This window comes from Heterocephalus glaber, unplaced genomic scaffold (genome assembly GCF_053883595.1).
Source record: "Heterocephalus glaber isolate CG9 unplaced genomic scaffold, H.glaber_assembly_v1.0 deba00001613, whole genome shotgun sequence".
Taxonomy (NCBI): domain Eukaryota; kingdom Metazoa; phylum Chordata; class Mammalia; order Rodentia; family Bathyergidae; genus Heterocephalus; species Heterocephalus glaber.
The window spans coordinates 7,733,276-7,757,901 of record NW_028258384.1 but is presented as its reverse complement, the minus strand read 5'-3'; the positions used below and the strand labels follow the sequence as shown (position 1 = coordinate 7,757,901).

Here is a 24,626-nt window from a genome sequence, read left to right as displayed (position 1 = left end):
GTTATGGAATTTTAATACTCTAGTTTTCTCTTGTTTTAATATTTATGTATTTATGAAACACATCGAAGATTTGAATATTAGCTTAGGTTAAGAAAAGCAGAACACAGTTTTTGTTTTATCAATTAATTCCCATTCACATATATATGCTTCTGTCCAGAAATTTAGTTGTATTTAAAAAAATGTGCAATTGTGAAGGAATTTTGGTTACCTAGCTATCTAGTTTATTTTAGTTACATAGTTATCTCATTTGGTATTTATAAAATAATTAGTGAATACCCTTTGAGTAACAAATTACCTTTTATAGGAAGAAAGTTCTGCTTTATTGTACAAATGTGTACTGTTAGTACTAAGGGGACTTGGGTGAGATTTAGTAATAAATTTCATTTGTACTATCATTTGTACAGAATTTAGATCTTCTGATTTGTGATTCGTCCATTATTAATACTGAATAACTCAAATAATAGTTCATCCATCATCTTTGTGCTTTTTTGATTTGGGGCATGGTTACTTTTGCTGTCCTGGTAATACATGTTTCATAAAATTGACAGCTCAGCAAATGATTTAATTAAATGATTTGATTTAATTTAATTATATTTAATTAATTAAATATATAAAAGTAAGAGTACCATACCATTTCAATGCATTATGTCATTTAAATATGCTTATTTTTGGTTGTTCCTCAAATTTGATTAAGTATTAAAGTTTTATTTTTCTGACTTCACATTCTAAAACTGCTTTTCTCCATGACCGAACAATTTAGTAATGAACCTGCTTTTAAACCAAATATATTTTTCCTATATTTTTGCTTTTTAGGTAGCAGCCAATGCACACATTCCTCCAGACTACCTCCTTAAAATTTGTGAGAGAATTGGTCCTTTGCTAGATAAGGAGATCCCTCAGAGTGTTCCTGGGGTACAGACCTTACTAGGTGTTGGTCGGCAGTCTCTGTTACGAGATGCCAAAGGTAAGATTTTTAGATTTTAGAACGGTTCAGAGAAAAGAGTGGAGAACAACTTATTTTTAGGTTGAGTAAATAGTCCCATGCTTTTTGTAAATATTCGTATTTTCTTGTAGTTTTTATTATCTTGGCAATGTTGTTTCTCTTTTCTTTTCCTTTCTTTTTTTTTTTCCAGTACTGGGGGTCGAACTCAGGACCTTGCACTTGCAAGGCAGGTGAGGCACCACTGAGCTAAATCCCCGGCCCTGTTGTTTTTATTTTCTTAGCATACAAGATTTTAGAGGTAAAAAAGAAATTCTTTGTGTCAGTGAATATCATACAGGTAAAGAATATAAAACTCTCTTGTAACTGAAAAAGAAATCTCAAAGATTGCTGCTCTGATTACTGTATTATAAATATGTAAAATAATTCTTTTCTTGTTGTTTTGAGACAGGGTCTCGTTATGTAATTCAGGCCAGCCTGAAACTCAGTATATAGTTCAGGCTGACCTCCAGCACATGGCGATTCTCCCACCTCAGCCTCCCAAGAGCTGGGATTACAGGCATGCCATCATGCCTGGCTAAAATAATTTTTTTATAATATAATGTTTTTAGTCTTTATTAGTCTTTATGATATCCTAATCATATTCTGTATTTTAACAAGTAAATGAAAATTATTTAAATATATATTTTTTGGTAGTACTTGGAATTTATTTACTTATTTTTATTTTAATGTAATAAAAGTAGCTATTAATAAAGAAAATATGAAAACATTTACATGAAAAAATAATTTTTCATAGCAAAAATAGAGAATAACAATGGTAAGTACACTGTGTATCATGATTTTGAAAGAGAATATTTTCAATTGCTAATCTCTCAAACTCATTTCCTAATAATGCTATACCTTCTTTTTCATAAAACATTTTAATTATTAGCAAAGTATCTCACACTCAGTATAATTTTGAATAATTCTTCCTGTTTCCCAATATCTATTATACATTTTGGTCCTTATTTACACTTTCAGTTTCTCACACCAGAAAGACAATGTAATGTTTGTACGTGTGTGTTCGATTTATTTCATTTAAGAGTATGGTTTTAAGATGTACATGCTAGGCAAACACTCTATAACTGAAATATAATCCCCAGCCCTTTTTATTTCACTTTATTTTGAGACAAGGTCTCACTAATTGCTAAGGCTGGCCTTGAACTTGGGATTCTCTTGGCTTAACCTCCTGAATAGCTGGAATTAAAGGTGTGCACCACCACCCCCTAGTGTAAAAGTTTTACGATTGAAAATATTTAAACAAAAATATTAACCCATTAATGATTGTTCAGTAACAGTTTTTCTACTCTTTTTCAGCTTTTTACAATTTTCATAATTTTTCAGCTTTTAGCAACTATAATCTAGTTTTATATGGAACCCTAATAAATAAAACATATATAGTGGTATTTTATGAATATAAAAATGTGAAATTAGGTATTAAGGATGCTTCTTAGAATCATTAAGTACTTTAGGTATAGCAACCTATTTATTTTTAAGTTTTGTTTTATTAATGTACTATTTTAAAAAATTGTAATTCAACAAGATAAGTAGCATAAATGATGCTAGGTTTTAAACATCTCATTTTATAGTTTAAGGAAACTTTAAAATATGCTGTGGTTGTATTGTTGCTTATACAGTTTTATAAGTAAGTATGTATAAACCTAAAGATCAAGAAGGACCAATGTAAACTTAAAATATTAATTGGTGACATAGTTACTTAAGATTCAAACATATGCATAACAAAAGCTTTAGTTTGAGACTAGCATAAAAATGTTCTGGTACTATGTCAATGTGTTCGCATTTACCAGTATAATTTAGTCTATTACATGTTTAATAAATGAACCTTATTTTATTGTGGCTTTAATAAGTAAAAATATATTCTAACAAATGAAATTAAAGACAGACATGTGCCTCTTGAGGCACAGCTCAAAACAAAACAAAACAACACTGCTCCTTCTTGGCTAACTTTCAATGATTTTTTTTTATAGACTGTAAGAGTACACTATGGAATGGGTCTGCTTTTGCAGCTCTGCATAGAGGCAGACCTCCAGAACTACCTGTAAATTATGTGAAACCTCCAAATGTGGGTGAGTAATATCCATGTGAGTTATAAACATATTCTTGATTCATTCTCTCTTGAACTCATTAAAAAATCCAAAAATAGGTCCAGAGTTAAATTTGAACTTTAAACTGCTTATATTCTTGAAGAGTTTCTTAGTTGGTCCCAATTTTTAAGGCATATTTATTTAAAGCAAATATAATCATGCCTTTGTAAGGAGAGTTTTTTTTTATTTTGTCACTTTTTTTAGCAGAAGTATTTCTTTTATTTTTCTACATTATACTAGAGGTTTTTTTTTTTTTTTTTTGGTACTGGGGATCAAACTTGGGACCTTGCGCTTGCAAGGCATGCCGCGGAACCACTGAGCTAAATCCCCGGCCCACTAAAGCTGTTTTTAGTACTATGGTTGTCTATATATATGTCTTTGTGAAACACAAAATTTTTCATAGGGCACTATATAAAGATACCTTTCAGAAGGAAGCAAAAGTGTATTCTGCTTATACTATGTTTGTTTGCCAAACTTGTAATGATATGATACATTTTATATGTATTTAAGACCAGAACATCATCCTTCCTTGTTTTGGTGTGCCGAAATTCACATGTTGTATTCAAATTATTCTTGGAATATCTCTGGCCAGACTATTTTGAAGAAATAATAGTAGTAATTTCCAAGGAAATCTAAGTACAAAACTATTTTTATTAAACTTAGGTCTCACAGAATATTCTCAAAACCAAGATGCTGGATGAATAACTACCATTCTGCTTCCCTGTTTTGTCATCCTTCAAAAATGATACAATTTTTTATAATGCCTAGTGTCCACAGAGTATGTCTTACAATTTGAAAGGGATGAATTTCAAACTGAAAAATAAGAATAAATTTTACAGGAATAATGTATATAATAAACTCATAAAACTTATTTTCTCTCAGTGGTTGAGGCTAAAAATGATTTTAAAATACATTGATAGAAAACCACTGATTGAACATTGATAAGGCTTATTAAGGGAAACTGGATACTCCAAAGTATATTGCTAATAAATCTCTTCAGTAGCCTGGTTGGTACTTGGAAAAGTAGATCTCTGAGATTGGTGTAAATGAATGTGGTATTAACCAACATTATTTTTCACTTTTAGAGGTAGTTTGTTTACCTGTCAGGATTTGCCAGTGTTCACTTCTCCTTAAAGCTTTATTCATAATTTATTGAATTATGATAGTTTTTCCTATTAATGTTTTTATGTTCAAATATATGATATTTTAGCTGTAGTATTCACATTATTTTGTAGTGTATTATATTTCCTTTAAGGTCATATCTGAAGAGTTAAAGAGCAGCCTTTAGAGTATTATCTTCAGATTTTCTTTATCCTTTCCTTCTTCCCTTCTTTTTCCCCTCTTTTTTATTTTTTCTCGGTACCAGGGATTGAACTCAGAACCTTGTGCTTACCAGATAGGCTTGGCACCACTGAGCTACATCCCCGGCCCCTAATATATATATATTTTTTGGTACCAGGGATCAAACTCAGGAACTTGCCTTTGCAAGGCAGGTGGCGGAACCACTAAGCTAAATCCCCAGCCCCCTCTTTTTAAATTAAGCATATTCTTTCAGACTTCTGCTGGGATTTTTTAGTGAAACCATTTACCACTGACTTGATTCAGTTGGTTTTAGAAATTGTTTAGGAATTGTAGTATCCCTGGAATTGCTTTAAAATTCTTAAAACTTGCATTTTTTTTGGAGAGGGGCTTTTAGAATAGAGGTAATCCAGTCATGTGTTTTCACATAGTACATACTAGTCAAAATGTAGTGCCTAAATTTTAGAGATTTAGATTTCAGAGCCTGATTTAAAACTCAGGATTTGACAAATAATCTTTTTTTTTTTTTTTGGTACCGGGGATCGAACTCAGGACCTTGCACTTGCGAGGCAGGCAGCAGAACCACTGAGCTAAATCCCTGGGCCAGGATTTGGCAAATAAAGTAATCAAAATGAAATGAGCTGGGTGCGGTTGTGAACACCTGTAATCCTAGCACTCAGGAGGCTGAGGCAGGATGATTGCCACAAGATCAAGGCCAGCTTGAGCTGCATAGTGCATTTGAGGCCAGCCTGGACTACAGAGTGAGACCTTGTCTCAAAAAACAAACAAAAAACTGGAAAAAAGTTAAATATGAAATCTCTTAAATTTGTGATTTCAGGCAATTTTCTCATAGTGGACAGTTCTTCATAGCTACTTTAAATCAGTTTTATAATCTGCAGTCTATACAAAACTTAATCATAAAGATAAATCTTGAAGGTTTTATGTAAGAATTGTAGATCTATAATATATTTTAACAACATTATTTCTTGAAAAACAGGGTTCTATGGTCAGGTAAATGTGGGAAGCCACAAGTTTAAAAAACAGGGAAAAATTGAAGGAATATAGGATAGTCAGAACTCTTCATGTTAAAATGCCTTGTGATTTATCTTATGAGGGAACATTTCTCAAGTACTTTGACCATAGAAATGTTTTCCCAGAATACCTATTAAAGATTCTGAATATTTCCTACGAATGAATTTAGGAAAATGGATTGTCAGCCTTTCTGTTTACAATAGAGAAATTTGAGGCCCAGAGAATTCATGTAATTGGCTTAAGATATGTTGTTTGTCTTCCACTCTATTTCTGTGTCATGTTCATGGTCAGATGTTATCATACTTCCTTGGTATAATAGATCTACATTTACAGAGCTCCAAAGATAGAGGAGGAGTTATATTACTTTTATTTACGTTAAGTATATTGAGGCATAGTTGACATAAAATAAATTTCTCCCATTTTAAGTGTGCAGTTCAGTGACTTTTGTCAATGTATATATTTGTGTAATCACCAGCCAATAAAAATTATAGAACATTTCTATTACTTCCTCAATACTCTCCTTAAACCACTAATCTTTTTCTATGAATGTATTTTGCCTTATTTTGATTGCCATTTAAATTAAATCATACAGTTTGCGGCTTTTTTTGTCTATAAGATTTTACTTGGAATATTTTTTTTGAGATTCATGTGTGTCATTTCATCTCTTTAATCAACTGCATACTATTCCACTGTGTGAATATATACCACATTTTGTATATTCATTTATCAGTTAGTAGGCATTTTGTTTCCAAAGTTTGGCTTTTACTCTAAACATTCATGTACAGATCTTTTAATGAACAAGGGCTTTCATTTTGGGGATTAGATATCTTGGTAGTAGAATTATTTGACATATGGGAGGCATAGGTTTAACTTTGTAAGAAACTGACAAACTTTCTAAAATGTCTGTCCCATTTTATATCCCCACCAGCAATATATGAGTTTTCAGTTACTTTACATTTGACCAAGCTTCTGGTACTGTCAGTTGATATATTTCATTGTACATATCTAATTTATATATCTTCTTTAGTGAAGTATTTATTTGTACCTTTTACTCATTTATAGAAATTTGTTTTTCTTGTTCAGTTTTTAGAGTATTTGGATATAAGTCTTTTATATTTTGCAAATATTTTTTATTAGTCTATGGTTGTCTTTCATTTTTTAAAAGTGTCTTTCAAAGAACAGAAGTTTTGGGTTGGGTATTTAGCTCAGTGGTGCCACGCCTGCCTCGCAAGTGCAAGGTCCTGAGTTCGATCCCTGGTACTGGAAAAAAAAATAGAACAGAAGGTTTTTCTTTTTCTTTTTGTGGTACTGGGTATTGAACTACATATATCCTTAGCCCTTCTTATATCTTATTTTCAGATAGGATCTTCCTAAACTGTTAAGTTGCACAGATTGGGCCCAAATTTAAGATCCTTCTACCTTAGCCTCCAGAGTGCTGGGATTACAGGTGTGCACCAGTATCCCTGGCTATAACAGAGTTTTCTGTGAAGCTCTATTTATCAGTTTTGTCTTAAAGTTTATGCTTTTTGTGTACAACCAAGAAATCCTTGTCTAACACAAGATCACAAAGATTTTTTTCCCATATTTTTGTCTTATGTTTTATAGTTGTGTTTTATATTTATTTTTTTAATCCATTTTCAGTTAATTTTTATATTATCTTTGGTTTAGGTTGAGTTCATTTTTTACACGTTGATATCCAGTTGTTCCAGTAGTATTTTTCCCCATTGGATTACCTTGTTACACAATTGATCATATATGTATGTATGATCTATTTCTGGACTTTACTATGTGAGCTCTCCAAATTTGCTCTCAGTTTTTTGAAATTGTTGGCTAGCTTTTTCATATAAATTTTAGAATCAGCTTCTCAATTACTAGAACGAAGACTACTGGGTTTTGCCTGAGATTATATTGAATCTGTAGATCAGTTTTGGGAAGACATGACTTAAGAGCATTGAGCCCTGTAATCAAGGAATGCAGTAGTTCTCTCCACTTATTTGAGTGTAGTTTCTCATAGCATTTTTTGGGGTACTTTTAAGTATATATGTCTGGCATAACTTGTTAGTAATTTTTTCTTGTAGATTTCATGGTTCTTGATATTATTTTAAATTGTATGTTTTAAAATTTCAATTTCCACTTGTTTGTTGCTAGTGAATAGAAAGAAACTGCATTTTTACACTTTGTTTTGTATCCTGAACCTTGCTAAATTCAGTTAACAAATTTAGTGACTTTTTTGAGATTCTTTGAGATTTTCTATATGATGATGTTGTCTACAAATAAAGATAGGTTAACTTTTTCCTTTCCAATTTTTTTTTGTATTAAATTCTTTTATTGGTACATTGTAGGTATACAACACAATTACATTTCTCATTGGGAATTGTACCTTTATATAATGCATCTTGGTTCTTATTTTTTCCCCATTCCTAGCCCTCCCTTCACGCTCCTTTCCAATTTTATGTGCCTTTTTTTTCTTTCATTGCTAAACTGGTATTACCTCTACTTTGCATTGAATTTTCTCACAAATGGACATGTCTCTCTTTCCAATGTACTTGGAATTAAATCAGGAATTTGTTGAGACATTTTAATTGATATTATGTAGACCAGTGCTACTCAATAGAACTTCTCTTGGTCGTGGAAATAATGGCTATTGTAATTTAGGAATTAAATAGTTTTCTTTAAATTTAAGTAATTAAAAATTAGATTTAAGTAATTTGACATTTAGTAACTACATTTGCCTCATGACTACTTTATCGGACAGTCTAGGTCTAGAACAATATGGGAACTGGTAAAGTGCTGTCTGAATGGGTATATAATTTGTTAATTATTGATGAGTGACTAATTTTATGAATTTAGTTTTTAAATTTTCTGTTTTAAGGAAGATTTACGCAGTATTTGACCAGAAACAATAGAATTCACACCTTATGTTTGCTCTCTACTCCCCACTGTGCCCCTATTCTTTGCATAGTTAGTGAACAATGTTATTTAGTAATTGAATGAAATAGAGGTGGGGGAGCATGAAAAAGACACTTGGTAGTTAATTCCTAGATTTTATTCCCTATACTAACTGCTATAACAGTTTAAATGTATATATAATTTTACCAAGAGTGAATTTCTAAATTTCTCTAGGGTAAGAGTAAAGATGTCTATGATCTTTGCATTATTATAGATTTAAGCTCCAGTTATGCTGTTTCATTAGCTGTATGGTTGACTAGTAAAATTGGTTTTGCATTGTGCCAAAATTAAATCAGAAGAAGAAAATTGAACTAAATTGAAAACAGCATTAGTAGCTAGTGCCACTCAAATTCTGGAACATATGTAATATTTGTGGTTTTGTTTGAGGTAAGGCACTTTCCCACTGTCCTTATCCTCTTAAAGATTAGTATTTGTTTTGGAAAACTTGTAATAGTTAGAATTTGAAATTAAAAATCATAGAATTTGAAATTAAAATTTCATGCAAATGTAATTTATGCTGAACTAGTTTGTCACTATAGAGGTAATTCTCAAAAATATATTTCATGTCTATTTGAAGAACTAGTACTGTAGTTATGCATTAAAAAATTCCAAAAATTTTCCTGTGTGATACCTAAACAATTTTCAAAAAATTCTCCATAAAAATGGCAGCAGGATGGCTTATTTATTTCATTCAAGACTGACATTATTCCCAATGAACAAATGTACATGCTTGTATTTCTATACTGAGTCAAGAGCATGATGCAATAGATGCTGTTACTTTTTTCCCTGTTATCTTTAGTATAATTAGCTTATAGCAAGGTCCTGTAATTTATGTAGTAGGCCTATAATTTACACTGTATACACTTTAGGAGGCTCACATTAATTTTAAAGCCAAATGATTATTTACATTTAAATTGATCAACTCTATGGTTTTGTGTCACACTTAGTGCCAGAATTCACTTTTAGGTTGAAAAAAAGTAGTCTTATTTAAACTCCTTTTATTGGGCTGAGGTGCCTGGGTTTCTGCCAGGAATATTTGTCATCCTCCCTCTCTAATTTTGTGTAGCTCCTATATCTTGCCAATAGAGTGCAGGCCTTAACATTTTTATTGTTTTAAATTTTATTAATGTATATTTGCAGTACATGCATTTTTTTTTCTTTTTTTTAATTAACCTTATTGGTACGTTTCAGGTATACATTATGATCACATTCATCATTGGAAATTTGTACCTGTACATGGTATAGCTTAGTTTTTTTTTTCCCATTCCCTTTGCCTCCCTTCCACTCTTCCACCCCTCCACCCCTCCCTGTTTACAAAAGCTTTGTTTCCCTTTTTTCCTTCTTTTCTCAAATTTTTTCTTTCCATTCTTTCCTTTCCCCCAACCCCCTAATTCCCCTTTGAACCTTTGCTTCCTATTTCACATTACCTATTACACCTTTTGGTCCTCATTTACCTCTTCAGTTTCTCACACCAGAGAGACAATTCAGTATTTACACATGTGTGTCCTATTTATTTTAAGAATATGGCCTTGATATACATCTGTTTAGCTATAAATGTCTCTAGTTTATCATTCTTTATGGCTGAGTAGTACTCCATTTTATTAAAAAATTACATCTTCTTTGTCCAGTCACCAGTTGATGGGCATTTGGGTTGTTTCCAAGATTTAGATATTACAAACTGTGCTGCTATAAACATGGGTGAGCATATATCACTGTGGTATGATGCTTTTAATTCTTTTGGGAAGGTTCCCAGCAGGGGAATAGGGAATAGCTGGATCAAATGGGACTTCTAATCCTAGTTTTTTGAGGAATCTCCATATGCAGTACATGCGTTTTACAGTCATTTTGAGTTGGTACATGTACATAATACAGCTTGTTTATTCATTTTTTATCTTTTTATTTTTTGGTACTGAGGATCAAACACAGGACCTTGCACCTGCAAGGCAGGTGCCGGAACCACTGAGCTAAATCCCCAGCCCAAACTTGTTTATTTTTTAATCCCCTTCCTTTCCTATCCCTCCCTCCTACTGTAGTTCCCCTTTCCACCTTTTTATTCTTCTTATTAATCTTAGTTCATGTTTATGAAATATAATGTCCACATTCATTGAGGTTATTAGGACTTTGTATATGGCATTTCTTCACTCTATTTCCCCATTTCCTCTCCCATACCCCTCACTTTTGATCACCTGGACCCCTTCCCATCTGCAAGAGATCCATCCCCTTGTCGTGTTCTATCTTTCCTTATTTTTCTCTTAGTTTGTATTTTGCCTTACTCAGATGAGAGATACCACATGGTATTCAAGTTTGTGTGTCTGATTTATTTCACTCAATATTATATGTTTTAGGTGCATCCATTTTCCTACAGATATCTCAAATTTGATCAAGTAATATTTCATTATATATTGATACCACATTTTTTTTTTTGGATACTGGTAATCAAACTCAGGACCTTGCGGTTGTGAGGCACGCAGCGGAACCACTGAGCTAAATCTCTGGCCTGATACCACATTTTCTTTGTCTAGCCGTCTGTTGATGTGCGTGTACAGGCTGCTTCTAGGATTTAGCTATTATGAATTGTTTTGCTGTAAACATTGTAATGCATGTATTGCTTGCTGTAGTATGATATCTTAAAGTCTTTGGAAGAAAATACCTAGAAAGGGAATAGCTGGGTCATATGGAGTTTCTAATTTTAAATTCTTTGAAAAATCTCCATAATGATTTCCATAATGGTTATACTAGTTTACATTAAACCTACTGGCAGATAAAATAGGTAAAACACTTGAAGACATAGGTGTAGGAAAGTATTTTCTAAACAGAAACACAGTAACGAGAAATAACAGCAAAAATTAACGAATGGGATTACATCTGACTAAAAAACTTCTGCACAGAAAAAGAAGCATTTATTAGAGTGAAGAGACAACCTACAGAAGGGAAAAACAATTTTTGCCAGCTACTCCTCAGACAGAAGACTAATATCTAGAATATATAAAAAACTCAAAGAAATTGGATCACCTAAAACTACAGACCCAGTCAAGAAATGGGCAAGTAAAACAGACACTTAACAGAGGAAAAAGTACAAATGGCCAACACATATATTTAAAAAATGTTCAACATCTTTGAGCATTAGGGAGATACAAATTTTAAAAAATGCAGATTCCATCTTACTCTAGCAAGAATGGAAATCATCAAGAAATCAAAAAGTAACAAATGCTGGCATAACTGTGGTGAAAAAGCAACCCTCCTCCATTGTTGGTGGGAAGGCCTTAACTTTTTGTTGCCTGCCTCCCTCCACTTTACCCCCCCCCTTTTTTTTGGTACCGGGAATCGAACTCGGGACCTTGCACTTGTGCTAAATCCCCGACCCTCCCACCCCCACCCCCTTGTGGTATTTGGACTCATGGCCTTGTACATTCTAGGCAAGTGCTCTTCCTACATGCCCAGCCCTTTTTTCTTTTTCTTTTTAATTTTAATTTTGAGACAGAGTTTTGCTAAGTTGCCCAGTCTGGCCTTGTACTTTTGATCTTCCTATCTCAGCCTCCCCAATAGGTGGGATTACAGACATGTACTACCATGCCTGGTACCTTTCTCCTTTTGATACTTACATAATTGTATATTAAGCAAGTGGCTTCTAAAGTCATTATTTTTATGTTATCTGAGGAGAAACTCAGAATCTTTTGTATGTGCTACATGGTGAAAACTCTCCAAATATTAAATGGATAGAAGTGATGTGATTATAGACATGTGGAAAGTGAAGCATTCCTTTTTAAAAAATGTGTTTATATGGTTTTATACAGCTGAGTTTCTACTCCTTTACATCCATTTCTGGGATTAATATAGTATATTAGGATTAATAATTTTAATATCTTTAAAAGAAAACAAAGTTTATATGGGGATTCATTTTCATCATGTATAAGGTATGATTAAATATAGAATGAATGTTTAATTTTTTGAAAAAATAATTCCAGTAAAAGACACATTGCCATTAATCCTCCTCAAAATATTCCCCCTCATTTCAAAAACACTTATCCCATTATCCTTGTTGCTTTCTGAAGCAGTTCTTCTGGTCCTGTTTCTTATGGTCTTCAGTTGCAGTGTCATGGCTGCTTTGATGTCTTGAATTGATGCAACTTTTACCTTTTATGGTCATTTTGAATTTGAGGAAGAGCCAGTGTTTGCATGGTGCCAGATCTGGTAGATGAGGGCACACTGTAATATTTTTACAAGCCTGCCTTTCTGTTGGATGGCACTTGGCAGCAGCATTCATTATATTTTTCATCTCATTTCCTAAAGACAGTCAAGAAAGAGAAAAAGAAAAACATAAGAGAGGGAAAAAGAAAGACACTCAAGAAAGAGGACTTACAAACTGCTGTAGAAAGTGGTGAGAACAAAGAGATAGGTGTATTTAAAGCAAGGGGAGATATTTTAAGGGGAACTAATGGCAATGTGTCTTTTACTATAATACATTTCTCAAATTTAAATATTCACTGTACATTCCAATCACACCTTATAAAATATAATGAAAAAAATTCTGTTTAATCCTATTATGAATAATTTTTCCTATATTTCTTATTTCTTTAGCTTTTCCACTTAATATACCAATGTATTCTGAAAGAATCTTTTAATATTTACTTTATAGCAATAGAACTTCATATTTATGATTGACAAAGGGAAGCTGTAGGCCAGGGATTTAGCTCAGGGCACCGTGCCTTCCTCACAAGCGCAAGGTCCTGAGTTCGATCCCTGGTACCAAAAACAAAACAAAACAAAACAACAACAAAAAAGGGCTTAAGTGTAAAACAGTGCTAGGTTTAAGGAATAGGCAGTCTAAAACTTCTGAGTATAATACTGAAATCAGGTTGAAAGGTTTAGGAGAAGATAAAAGTAAAGATTTGAGATGCTCATCATCCTCAGTTATATTAAGAGAACTTTGCAAAGTTTGACTAGAATTAGAAATAGTATTTCTTTGCCAAATCTCAGTATTATCCAAGCAATAACACATTCGGTGACCATGAATTAGTAATCCTATAGGACTTACTAATGTTAGTTAGGTTGTACTGTGGATGGGCATTATGGAATGGGCTTGGCATCAGCCTTCAATGTTGTAAAACTTTTACTATAGATGGTTAAATTAAGACATAATTTGATCCATAGTAGCATTAAATCCATGAACGAAATAATTCTGTAGTTTCATACTTTCACTGAACTTTTTTCAGATTTTATTAAAATTCATTTTTACTTTTCTAATTTTTCAACTTTATATCAATAGTTTTTGTTGTTATTGCTTTTTTGGTTGGTATTGCATTCCCAACTATGAGTCACACTAGACATTGCAGATCTTCAACTTCATGAATTCCTTTCCAGTGTTTTCTTATTTTTTATTTTTCATGGTGTTTGAGATTGAATGTAGGGCCACTCCCATACTAGACAAGCCCTCTCCCACTGAGCTATACTCTTAGCCTACTGTTTTTGGTATTTTTAGTGTTTTTGATGGTATTTTTAAACTCTTATTCTGCTTATTTATGGGAACCTTAATGATATTTAATAATACTTAACTGCATTTTAGCGAATTAGGTGGTTGCAAATACACACTCTATTTTCTGTCTGTATTTTTTTTTTTTTTTTTTTTGGTACTGGGGATCGAACTCAGGACCTTGTGCTTTTGAGGCAGGCGCGCTGCCACTGAGCTAAATCCCCGGCCCACATTCTATTTTCGGATTTAAAAAATGAAAATACTAATGTTGACCAAGTAACTTTTTAAAAGAAAATACTAATCTGAGATTAATTTATCCTTGCTTGGGCCGAGGATTTAGTGGTTCCACTAAAAGTGTTTCCACTGCCTGCCTCACAAGCACAAGGTCCCGAGTTCGATCCCCGGTACCAAAAAAAAAAAATTATCCTTGCTTAAATTCAGCTTGTTTTCTGAAAAACTCATTGTGTTTAAAGATGAGGATATTGATAGTGATAAGTATGATGCAAGAAGCCTACTTTGTGAACAATAGACCTTTCTGCCCTGGCTGTATAAAGCCTTAAGACTATTATTTGGTCAGCAATTATTGGCTGAGTCTGGTGATATTTTTGATTCAGTCTTAAGCTTTTGCTGAAAATATACCTCTTCATGCTTTATTGCATATCAGAACCCCATATTCCAGACTTGTATTTGAGGTAGGTGTGCAGCTACATATTGGAATTCCAAAATTTTGCATTATTCTTTTGAAGTTGGTTTAGAAGACTTTAAAAGTATTTCTTCTTGATTGTATAGGTATCATATTAGAACATTATTTTGGTGATAATGTCTTTTGTTTTCCATTTCCCTCTTAAGGCTGTAGAAGAGATAGATTGAGGTTATTCTTTGCTCTTTCCTAAAATTTATGGTTAGCAAGGTACTTTTAACCTCAAATCAAATATGGCACTTATTTATATCCAATTAGCTTGACTTTTGGCTAAAACAATTCAGTTTGTCTTTAATGCCTTTTACAGAAATTGAAAAAAATTCTATTTTTATATACTTTATATTAAATTAAATTAAAAAATAGCTGTGCATGGTGGTATACACCTGTAATCCCACCACTTAGGAAGTGAGGCCAGCCTGGGCTACATTGTGATTTCAAGGCCAGCCTGAATTACATAATGAAACCCTGTCTCTACACTCTACCCCCTAAAAAAAACTCAGTAGAAACAACATAAGGGTTTTATGAATACTATGTATAACTTATTGTTAGATTGTAGCAGGACACATAAAATAGCTTGAGTTATGTGATTCATTTGTATTAAAAATCAAATGCTATCACCAATTTATATACCTTTTTTTGGTATTTTGGGACAGAGTCTCATTATGTAGCCCAGCCTGGCCTTTAACTCACAATCTTTTAGCCTTAGCCTCCTGAATATTTGGATTATAGACATGTATCACCATGCCTGGTAGTAGTACACTTCTGGTTTTAGCTGGTGCTCCGTGCCAATTTGACGATAAACTCTTCCTGCAGATAAAAAAGTTACCTTATTTTGGTTAAGTCCACATGCAGTAGACTTCAGTGGGTTGCCCACATTTCTTGGTAATAATAGTCTCTTGTAGTTATTTTCTGGTTTAGGCTCAGAAATATTTTTGAGGAGGAATGTAGAGGTGGCTTTTGTCAGTAGTAAACTGCTGAATCTGTAGGATCTTTCAAAATAAATTTCCTTGTTAAAGTATAATCCACCAAAGACCACCAAGAATTAGCCTACAGTCTCACAAAGTCAGACTTATTAACTCACAGTGAGGGAATAAATTTCCAAGGAACTACAGAAAGCCTCTGGATAGGAGGGATGAGGGAAATGTCTTTTATAAGGTTTGGCTTCCACTAAGTTCTGAGGTGGTTCTAAAGGAAGCCAGGATTAGTTGTGGATTAATGGCTGTTTCGGAGGCAGATTAGGAAAAATGGAGATGAACTAGGGTTGGAGTGTTGTCATGAAGCAAGGGCAGTTTAGGAATTGGATAATTAATTCTCTCTGGCAATAAATAATACCAAAACAGGTCTGGGGACATCATTGGTAAGAAAGCAATAGTGATTCACAGAGGTTGTTAATAATATTTTACAACTGCTGCATGACCTTGGGAAGAACAGTGTTTGTTGTTGACTTTGCAACTGCCTTTATTTGTGTCTGTTCTCTCAGGCCCTTTGAATTACAGGACTACCTTTTTTTTCTGTCCTAGCTGATATTCACTGTCACTCCCAGATAGGTTTTGATTCCTTTTTTTGTGTGTGTGTGCCAGAGATTGAACTCAGGACCTTGTGCTTGTAAGGCAGGTGCGGTACTGCTGAGCTAAATCTATGGCAGGTTTTGATTTAATCTTTTTAAAAAATTTGAGACAGGGTCTTACTCTGTAGTCCAGGCTGGCCTTGAGCTCACTGTGTAGCCCAGGCTAGCCTCAAACTTGGGATCCTCCTACCTCAGCCTCCCGAGTGCTGGGATTACAGGTATGTACTACCATGCCCTGCAACTCAACGTATACGCTTATAAATCTTTTAAAACCATGTGATCAGCCTATAAGAATTTTGTTATTAATTTTATTTAGGAACTCTATGGATACTCTTTTTGTGTTGAGTTAAAAATTTTTTTTTTCTCCAGAAACATTTTCTGATGCCAGTTAAAAGTTCCGTGCTTATATGAAAGTTTTAATATAAACAGATTTTTTTCTACTGTAAGTAAAGAATGAATGAACTGGTGGTCTAACAACTTTTAGGTATCCATCGCAGAGTAATCTTTGAATTTTTTTTTTTTTTTTTTTTTTGCTACTGGGGATTGAACTAGGGACCTTGTGTTTTCGAGGCAGGTGGCGGAACCACTGAGCTAAATCCCCAGCCCTAGATTTTTTTATAAATTTTAAATTTTGTTGTATTAATGCATGTTTGTATTATGTAAAGTTTATATTCATCTTTGGGAGTAGGTACATGGATATGATGCAGTTTATTTCTTTTTTTTAATTCTCTTTCCCCTTTCCAGCCATTTTCCTCCCTGTATTTCTAGAACTCTTTCCCCCATTTCGTTGGTATTACTAGTTTTAGCTCATGTTTTTGACATAATGTTTTATTTATTTATTTATTTATTTATTTTCTACCAGGGATCGAACTCAGGACTTTGCACTTGCGAGGCAGGTGCAGTGCCACTGAGCTAAATCCCCGGCCCTATGACATAATGTTTATATAAGTTGTGAGTATTGGTAACTGTACATGGTATATCTTATTTTTTTTCATGGTATAGCTTTTTTTTTTTTCTGGTACTGGAGATCGAACTCAGGACCTTACGCTTACCAGGCAGGCTCGGTGCTGCTGAGCTACATCCCCAGCCCCTTCATGGTATATCTTAAATCTTCTTACTTTCCTGTCCCTTCCCCGTCTCCCCTTGCCCTCCGTCTCCTGAACCCCTTCCCATTTGCAAGAGATCAATCTCTTTGTTTTCTTCTGTCCATCTTTATTTTGCTTTTTGTCCTTTGCCTTACTCAAATGAGGGATAGTATACAGTATTTAAACTTGTTTAATTTATTTTACTCAACATTATATTTTCTGTTTTTTTCTAAATTAATTTTATTGGTACATTTTAGGTATACAATATAATGACATTCATCGTTGGAAATTTGTACCTTTACATAATATGTCTTGATTCTTATTTATCCCCATTCCCCTTCCCTCCCTTCAACCCCTCCACCCCTCTCTGTTTACAAAGACTTTGTTTACATTTTTTCTTTTTCAACATATTTTCCATGTATATCAGTTTTCCTACAAATGACTTGAATTTATCCTTCTTTATAGCTGAGTAGTATTTTGTTATGTATAGTTAACCACATTTTCTTTATCCATTCATCTATTGATGGGCGTGCAGGCTGCTTTCAGGATTTGGCTACTATGAATTGTGGTGCTATTGGTATGTTTATATTGCTGTAATATGATGTCTCTAGGTCTTTTGGAAAGATACCTAGAAGGAGGATAGCTGAGTCATATGGAATTTCTAATTTTAGTTCTTTGAGCAATTTCCATAATGATTTCCATAGTGGTTGTACTAATTTACATTCCTACCAACAATGTGTAGGAGGGTTCCTTTTTCACCGCAGCCTCTCCAGCATTTGTTATTCTATGATTTCTTAATGATTACCATCTTTTGTGGTATAAGATGAAATCTTAGTTAGCATTGTTTTAATTTGCATTTCTCTAATGACCAGAGATGTTGAATACTTTTTCATGTTTGTTAGCCATTTGTACTTCTTCTGAGAAGGGTCTGTTCATTTCACTTGTCCATTTCTTCTTGGGTCTTTTGTTTTAGGTGATCTAATTTTTGTGAGGTTTTTTTGTATTATAGATATTAATCCTTTGAGGTGTAGATGGCAAATTTTTTTCCCATTCTGTAGGTTGTCTTTTTACTATACTAATTGATTCCTTTGCTGTGTAGAAACATTTTAATTTAATATAATCCTGTTTGTTGATTCTTGCTGTTATTTCTTGTGTATTTGGAGTTCTTTTTAGAAAGTCCTTGCCCATATCTATGACTTTAAGTGTTTTACCTATTTTATCTGCCAGTAGGTTCAGTTTCTAATAGAATAGCATGGAAACCAGAATCTCTGATGACTGTTGTCTTGGTAAGTGGAAGTAAGACTAAGGAATAAGATACAGACTTTTTGCTGTTTAAAATTATTTCCTCATGTGGGAGGCTGGGGCAGGAGGATAACTGGCTATATAACTGGCTATATAACCAGTTTAAGGCCTTATTGGACTACATAGTCAGACCCTGTCTCAAACAACAATAATGGATGGTTGAACCTTTCTTTTTCTTTATTACTCTTTTTTGGTACTAGAGATTAAGCAACCTACCTGACCCTTTTTTTATTTTGAGACCAGGTTTTGAACTTGTGATCCTCTTGCCTCAGCCTTCCAGAGTGCTGGGATCATAGGCGTGCACCACCACACTTGGCTGAAGGTTATGTTTTTTATGTCATCAAATCAACAACATTGTAAAGTAGGAAAACTAATGAACTAGAATCAAGAGGCCTGGATTTATCTTAGGCATTGCCATTTATTGGCTTTGTGGTGCTGAGCAAAACCTTTAGTTTTTTTGGGCTTTAATTTCCTCATTTACAAATTGAAGAAAAATTTTGACTTCAAATCTTGGTATTAGTTTGAGCTCAAATAAGATGTTTGTGGGATTATTTTATAAGTGTTACAATTTTATGTACATATAATTAAGATATCAAGTCACAGATGGCTGGCAGTACTGCTGGGAATGATAACGAGTCATAGATTAAAAATTTAGTATTTGAGTTATCTTTTTCAAAATACTATGTAGCTCACTTGTAACTATAGTGTGGCTCTACTTTAATAATTTATGCAAACTAAATAGGAATACTCATTACAATTATAGTTCTCATTTCTGTAATTGGTTGAATAGTAGTCATAGCTGGTATTCATAACTATCTTCTTCTATAACCCAGGATGGTAAAGTAAGGTAGAGTGAATGAAACCTTTATTTCTGAAATATCTGTGCTATTAGTAGTCCTGCCTGGATTGGGTTGTAATTTTCCACTGAATTTAATCACAGGGGATAAGCAGATACAGATTGAGCATCCTTTATCTGAAATATGTAGGACCACAAGTATTTGGGATTTCAGATTTGGAGATTTGGCATACACATAATGAGATATCTTGGGGATCAGATTCAATTCTAAATATAAAATTGATTTTTGTTGTATATACACATAGCTTGAAGGTAATTTTCTTTCTTTATTTAAAAAATTTATTTATTTAATATTTAGGTAGTGGGGATCGAACTCAGAACCTAGCACTTGCAAGGCAGGAACATTGCCACTGTGCCAAATTCCCGGCACCAAGTATGTTTTTATTTAAAAAATTTTCTTAGTACCTATTTGCACTATATGATGATTACTTGTGTGGTGGGCTGTTTGTATCATTTAAAGCTCTAAAAGGTTCACCATCACTGTGTAGTCACTTCTACTATGTGAGCGCTGGGTGGCATAGCAGTCCAGATTTGCTGAGGGTATACTGCTGGTATTATCACTGGTTCAGCACTAGAGGGCAGTTTTATCTCAGGTTTTCACCACATCCGCGGTTGGTATAGTGCTCAGAATTAAACAAGGGAGTACTTATAATGAGTAGTCAGTCCCCATAATCCCTCCCTGGGGCTGGCATAGGCCCAGATGTCTTGCTGACAGTCACTGACTTGTCCTCAGGCACTGTGGGATTCACCCTGATCCTGGGTAAAATTACCATGGATGCACCAACCCCAGGCTTCTGTGCCATGACTGTGTCTGCTGATGTCACAAGTTGTGTCATACTCTGAGCCTACAGAATACCAAAACCAGCATAGTACTGGAGAAATATCAATGCTCACACTGTTGTGGGCTGTCAATTGCTAAGGCAGACAGACTGGTGATCTAATACTGCTGCATCCAGCCTCAGGTGATGCTGCGTAGAATAGAACTGCAGTAGAACGGGGCTGTGTGTCTTTCCTTGGCACCAGGGATGTTCCAGAGGCTTTGTTCATAGTCAGGCCTGTGTTTGGGAGCTGTTAGGAAATTCCCAGTGTAGATTTCACCAGCCCAACCCTAAATTCTAGAGCAAAGTCCTGAGCTTACTCTCTTGAACTATCCCCAGTAAATGGTGTCTTGCTCCCCATCATTTTCCTTGAGGTTGGGATAGTACCAGGAGAGGTACAGTAATCCATTGGCTACCTAGGCTGATGTTAAGCCGGATTGTTTCTGAATTTCACTGCTGTAAAGTTCTGCAGTGTCAAGGCCTCACGTAAGCCCATCCCCCAGCTAGGAGTGATGGAGGTCAAAACATAAGTCTGTCCTACTAGGGCAAAAATTTCTGCCTTGTACCATCGAAGTTCTGAAGCTCCATTTGTGAGCATGGGCCTAGTGATAGCTGTGCTGCCAAAGGTTGGGAGATAGGTGGTGGAGGCACTCTCTTGACCACCAAGCCTGGCAGTAAGCTGAATTGTACCTGGCTATCAAAGCCACGGGTTCCTGCACAGTCTCAGTTTGGGGCCTGTGTGTGCCAGGCCTAGTCCAAGACTAGAAATGACACAGCCTGAAACTTGAGTTTGTCCTGTTAGTGCAGACTTCTGTCTGATGCAAGGGAAGGTCTGGAGTCTCTGTGAGCTCTGATCAGCACATAGTGCCTTTGCTTTCTACCTCATGGTGTGTTTTACTACAGGGGGTTTTATAGTGAGCTCCTAGTGACTTGTGCTAGCTTTTGTGTCTTGCTCCTCGGTGGGTGAATTCTTAGCCTGTTGGCTGCCTGAGGTTAGGTGATGTGTGGTAGAGGCAGTGTATTTACCCCTGGCTATCACAGTTCTAGTGTTCCATTCTGTGGTATTGGTGTGGCAATAGGGGTCACAAGGCTCTGCCTAACACCACCTGTGATAAGCCTGCTACTGGACTAAAAATACAATACTGGACATAGTTCTCTCCTTTTCACCCAAGCAGGAGGCACCTCTTTCCATGCAAGACTGCTTAGAGTTGTAGTGGTGATATAAGCAATTCCTTCATTCTGTCCTTCATTATTAATAGTTTAGATCTAGAATATCTTCCAAAAGCCTATGTGTTAACAGGTAGGGCTTTTGGAGGTGATTAAATCATGGGGGTGCTATACTCATCATTAGATTAATCTGCTGTTGACTCCATTACTCAGTGTGCTGTTTAAAGGTGGGCCCTGGTCAGAAGAGGAAGGTCACTGGGATGTGACCTGGAACATTGTCTCTCTTTCCTTGGCTTGCCTCTTTGTACTCTGCTTCCTCGCTGTCAGGAGATGAACAGCTTTGCTCTGCCAGACCCTTCCACTGTGCCCTTTCTGCCTTGGAGCCAGTTGACTACAGACTGAATCTTCTAAAAACCATCAGTCAAAATAAGCCTCTCCTCCATTAGGTTTGGGTATTTTGTCCTGGAGAGGAGAAAGTAACTAAGACATTTCTTAGTGAGCAGCACTTTTTGTTATGTAAAACACAGGCAGTATGGTTTCTTACCTGATTTCCTTAGCTCTTGTGAAGGTAGTTTGGTGCAGGTATAGTGTCCAACTTGGTGTATCTGTGCAGAGATCACTAGAGGATCTTACTCAGATATCATGTTACTCTCCCATTCTGGAGAATTTTTAATTTTAGATTTTTCGATTAGGGATGCTAAAAGTATGATACTAAGAGCCGCCTTAAAGCATATCCTATATTCTAGACATACTCTTCTTTACCTTCATTGTGTAGTAAGAGTTCAATTTCCTCTAGATAATCAGGATCAATTTATCCCATTAACTCCTGCTTTTGCCTATTTCAGAAACACTGCAATTTAAAGTGGCCAGGCAGCAGTCATATCTTCCAGTTCAATGGAATCATTTTGTCCTTCTGTGGAAACATTTTTCCCTTTAGAGCAAAGACTTCTAGTCTGGCAGAACAGAAATTCATTCAATTTCACTTAACATTATGTTCTCAAGAGGCATCCGTTTTCCTACAAATGACTCAAGTTTTTCCTTTATGGCAAAATGTAATACTTCCTTGTGTATAAATATTACACTTTTTTAATCAATCCATCTGTTGATGGACATATAGGCTGCTTCCAAGATTTATAGAGCAACTTGAAATGGAATTGGTACTTAAAATGTGGTAAGAGTCCCTATACTTGGTTCTAAACAAACAGATCTAATAGGAAAATGAGGAGTAGCAAAGGGTGATGTGTATTCAAAATCCAAACCAGAATGTGACTGTCTTATGAAACATAGTGAGTAAGGATACAAAGTGTGAGAAATCCCTATGGGCTGCTCAGTATGGATGATACTAGTGGGGAGGCAGAAAAGTAGGATACTTAGATCGAAATAATACTGGATTCCCCTGTTTCCCTCCACACTCCAATTATAGCTATTAGGTTGAACCATGTAAAATTACTGCTTTTGTATGTAGAGAATTGGCTAATGTAAGCAGTTTCATATGATTCAGCCCATATCAGAATACCTGAAATGACCTTTAAAGTTCATTAAAATGAAGGAACCCATAGGTTTATTTGAGAATACATGATATAACTAAAATGTAAAAGCTGAAGGTAACCATAATTTCCTTTAGTTTTCTCTATCAAAGAGAAATAACCTGTGAACTAAAAAGTGTAGACTAAGCATGGCTAAAGAAAACAAAATTCTAAATACATGAGTACTTTGCTGCTTTTTAAGAGGCTCAAATTAATCTGGTAGAGTGAAATAATTTTCACTAGTAGATATTAAAATTGAAATGGATCAAAGATCTAAATACTAAAAGAGAAACACTTAATTTTCTGGAAGATAAAATAGACAAAACTCTTGAAGACATAGGTGTAGGCAAAGACTTTATGAACAAAACTTCAATCATACAAGAAACATCACAAAGAATCGACAACTGGAATCACATCATATTAAAAAGCTTTTGCACAGCAAAACAAACCACCAAGTGAAGAGACAATCTACAGAACAGGAAAAAGTTTTACCAGGTATTCTTCAAAGAACTAATATCTAAATATATAAAGAACTCAAAAAATCAGCGCTCCCAAATTTAAAGACCTAATACAAAAATGGGCATCTGAAATGAATAGACACTTGTCAGATGAAGAAGTATAAACAGCAAATGAGTCTGTGAAAAAATGTTCAACGTCACTCATCATTCAAGAGATACAAATTAAAACAACACTGAGGGGCTAGGGATTTAGCTCAGTCGTGCCACCACCTGCCTCATAAGCACAAGGTCCTGAGTTTGATCCCCGGTACCAAAAAAACAAAAACAAAACAACACTGAGATTCTATCTTATTCCAGAAAGAATGGCTGTCATCAAGAAATCCACCAATAACAAATGTTGACAAGGCTATGGGGAAAAAGGAACCCTTCTGCACTGTTGGTTGGAGTGTAAATTGTTATAGCTACTATGGAAATCAATATGGTGATTCTTCAAAAAACTAAAAGTAGAAGTTCCATTTGACCCACCTATTCCTCTTCTGAGTTTGATCGCAAAAGACTTAAAAGCATCATACCACACCCATGTTTATAGCTGCACAGTTTTTAATAGCCAGATCTTGGAAACAGTGCATATGCCCATTAACAGATGAATGGATAAAGAAAATGTGGTTTTTACTCTGCCATAAAGGATAAGCTTGTGGTTTGTACTCTGCCATAAAGGATAAACTTGAGACATTTTTAGGTAAATGGATGCACCTTGAGAACATCCTTTTAGGTGAAATAAAGCAGACACATATATGTTTAAATATTGCATTGTTTCTGTTGTGTGAGAAACAAAAAGTGTAAATTAATGGTAGATATTGGGAAGTAGGAAGAAATTGTTCAAACAGGAAGGGGAGTGGGGAGGGAAGAAGGAAAAAATAAAAGGGAAAAACGAAAATAAAGCTTTTGTGAATGGGGGAAGGGAATGGGGAAAAAGAATACATTATGTACAGGTACAAATTTCCTATGATGAACGTGATCAATATGTATGACAAATATGTGCTAATAAAAAATAAAGTTGCCTCGCAAGCGCAAGGTCCTGAGTACGATCCCTGGTACCAAAATAAATAAATAAATAAATAAATAAATAAAATAAAGTTGAAACACAGCAAACCAAAACACAAACAAAACAACCTCTTTTTTCAGGAACCTTATCTTAGCTCTTAACTACCACACACCCACATCCCAGCTTCCTTGGCATTTAGCAAATTTTTCCTATGTCTGTAAAAATCATAACTTTTTAATTTAAATCAGACATATAAGTTATTTTCTCT

The 24,626-nt window shown here is 34.6% G+C and overlaps 1 protein-coding gene across 3 annotated transcripts in view; it reads left to right on the top strand.

Annotated features, from left to right (window-relative positions):
* Window positions 1-24,626, top strand: part of Brwd3 (bromodomain and WD repeat domain containing 3) — a 223,662-nt gene that overhangs the window by 15,111 nt on the left and 183,925 nt on the right. For all 3 annotated transcript variants that reach the window (XM_087196614.1, XM_087196615.1, XM_087196613.1), the window contains exons 5-6: window positions 814-964; window positions 2,968-3,066. In XM_087196614.1, the coding sequence (XP_087052740.1) occupies window positions 814-964; window positions 2,968-3,066 (250 nt within the window). The remainder of the gene's footprint in view (window positions 1-813; window positions 965-2,967; window positions 3,067-24,626) is intronic.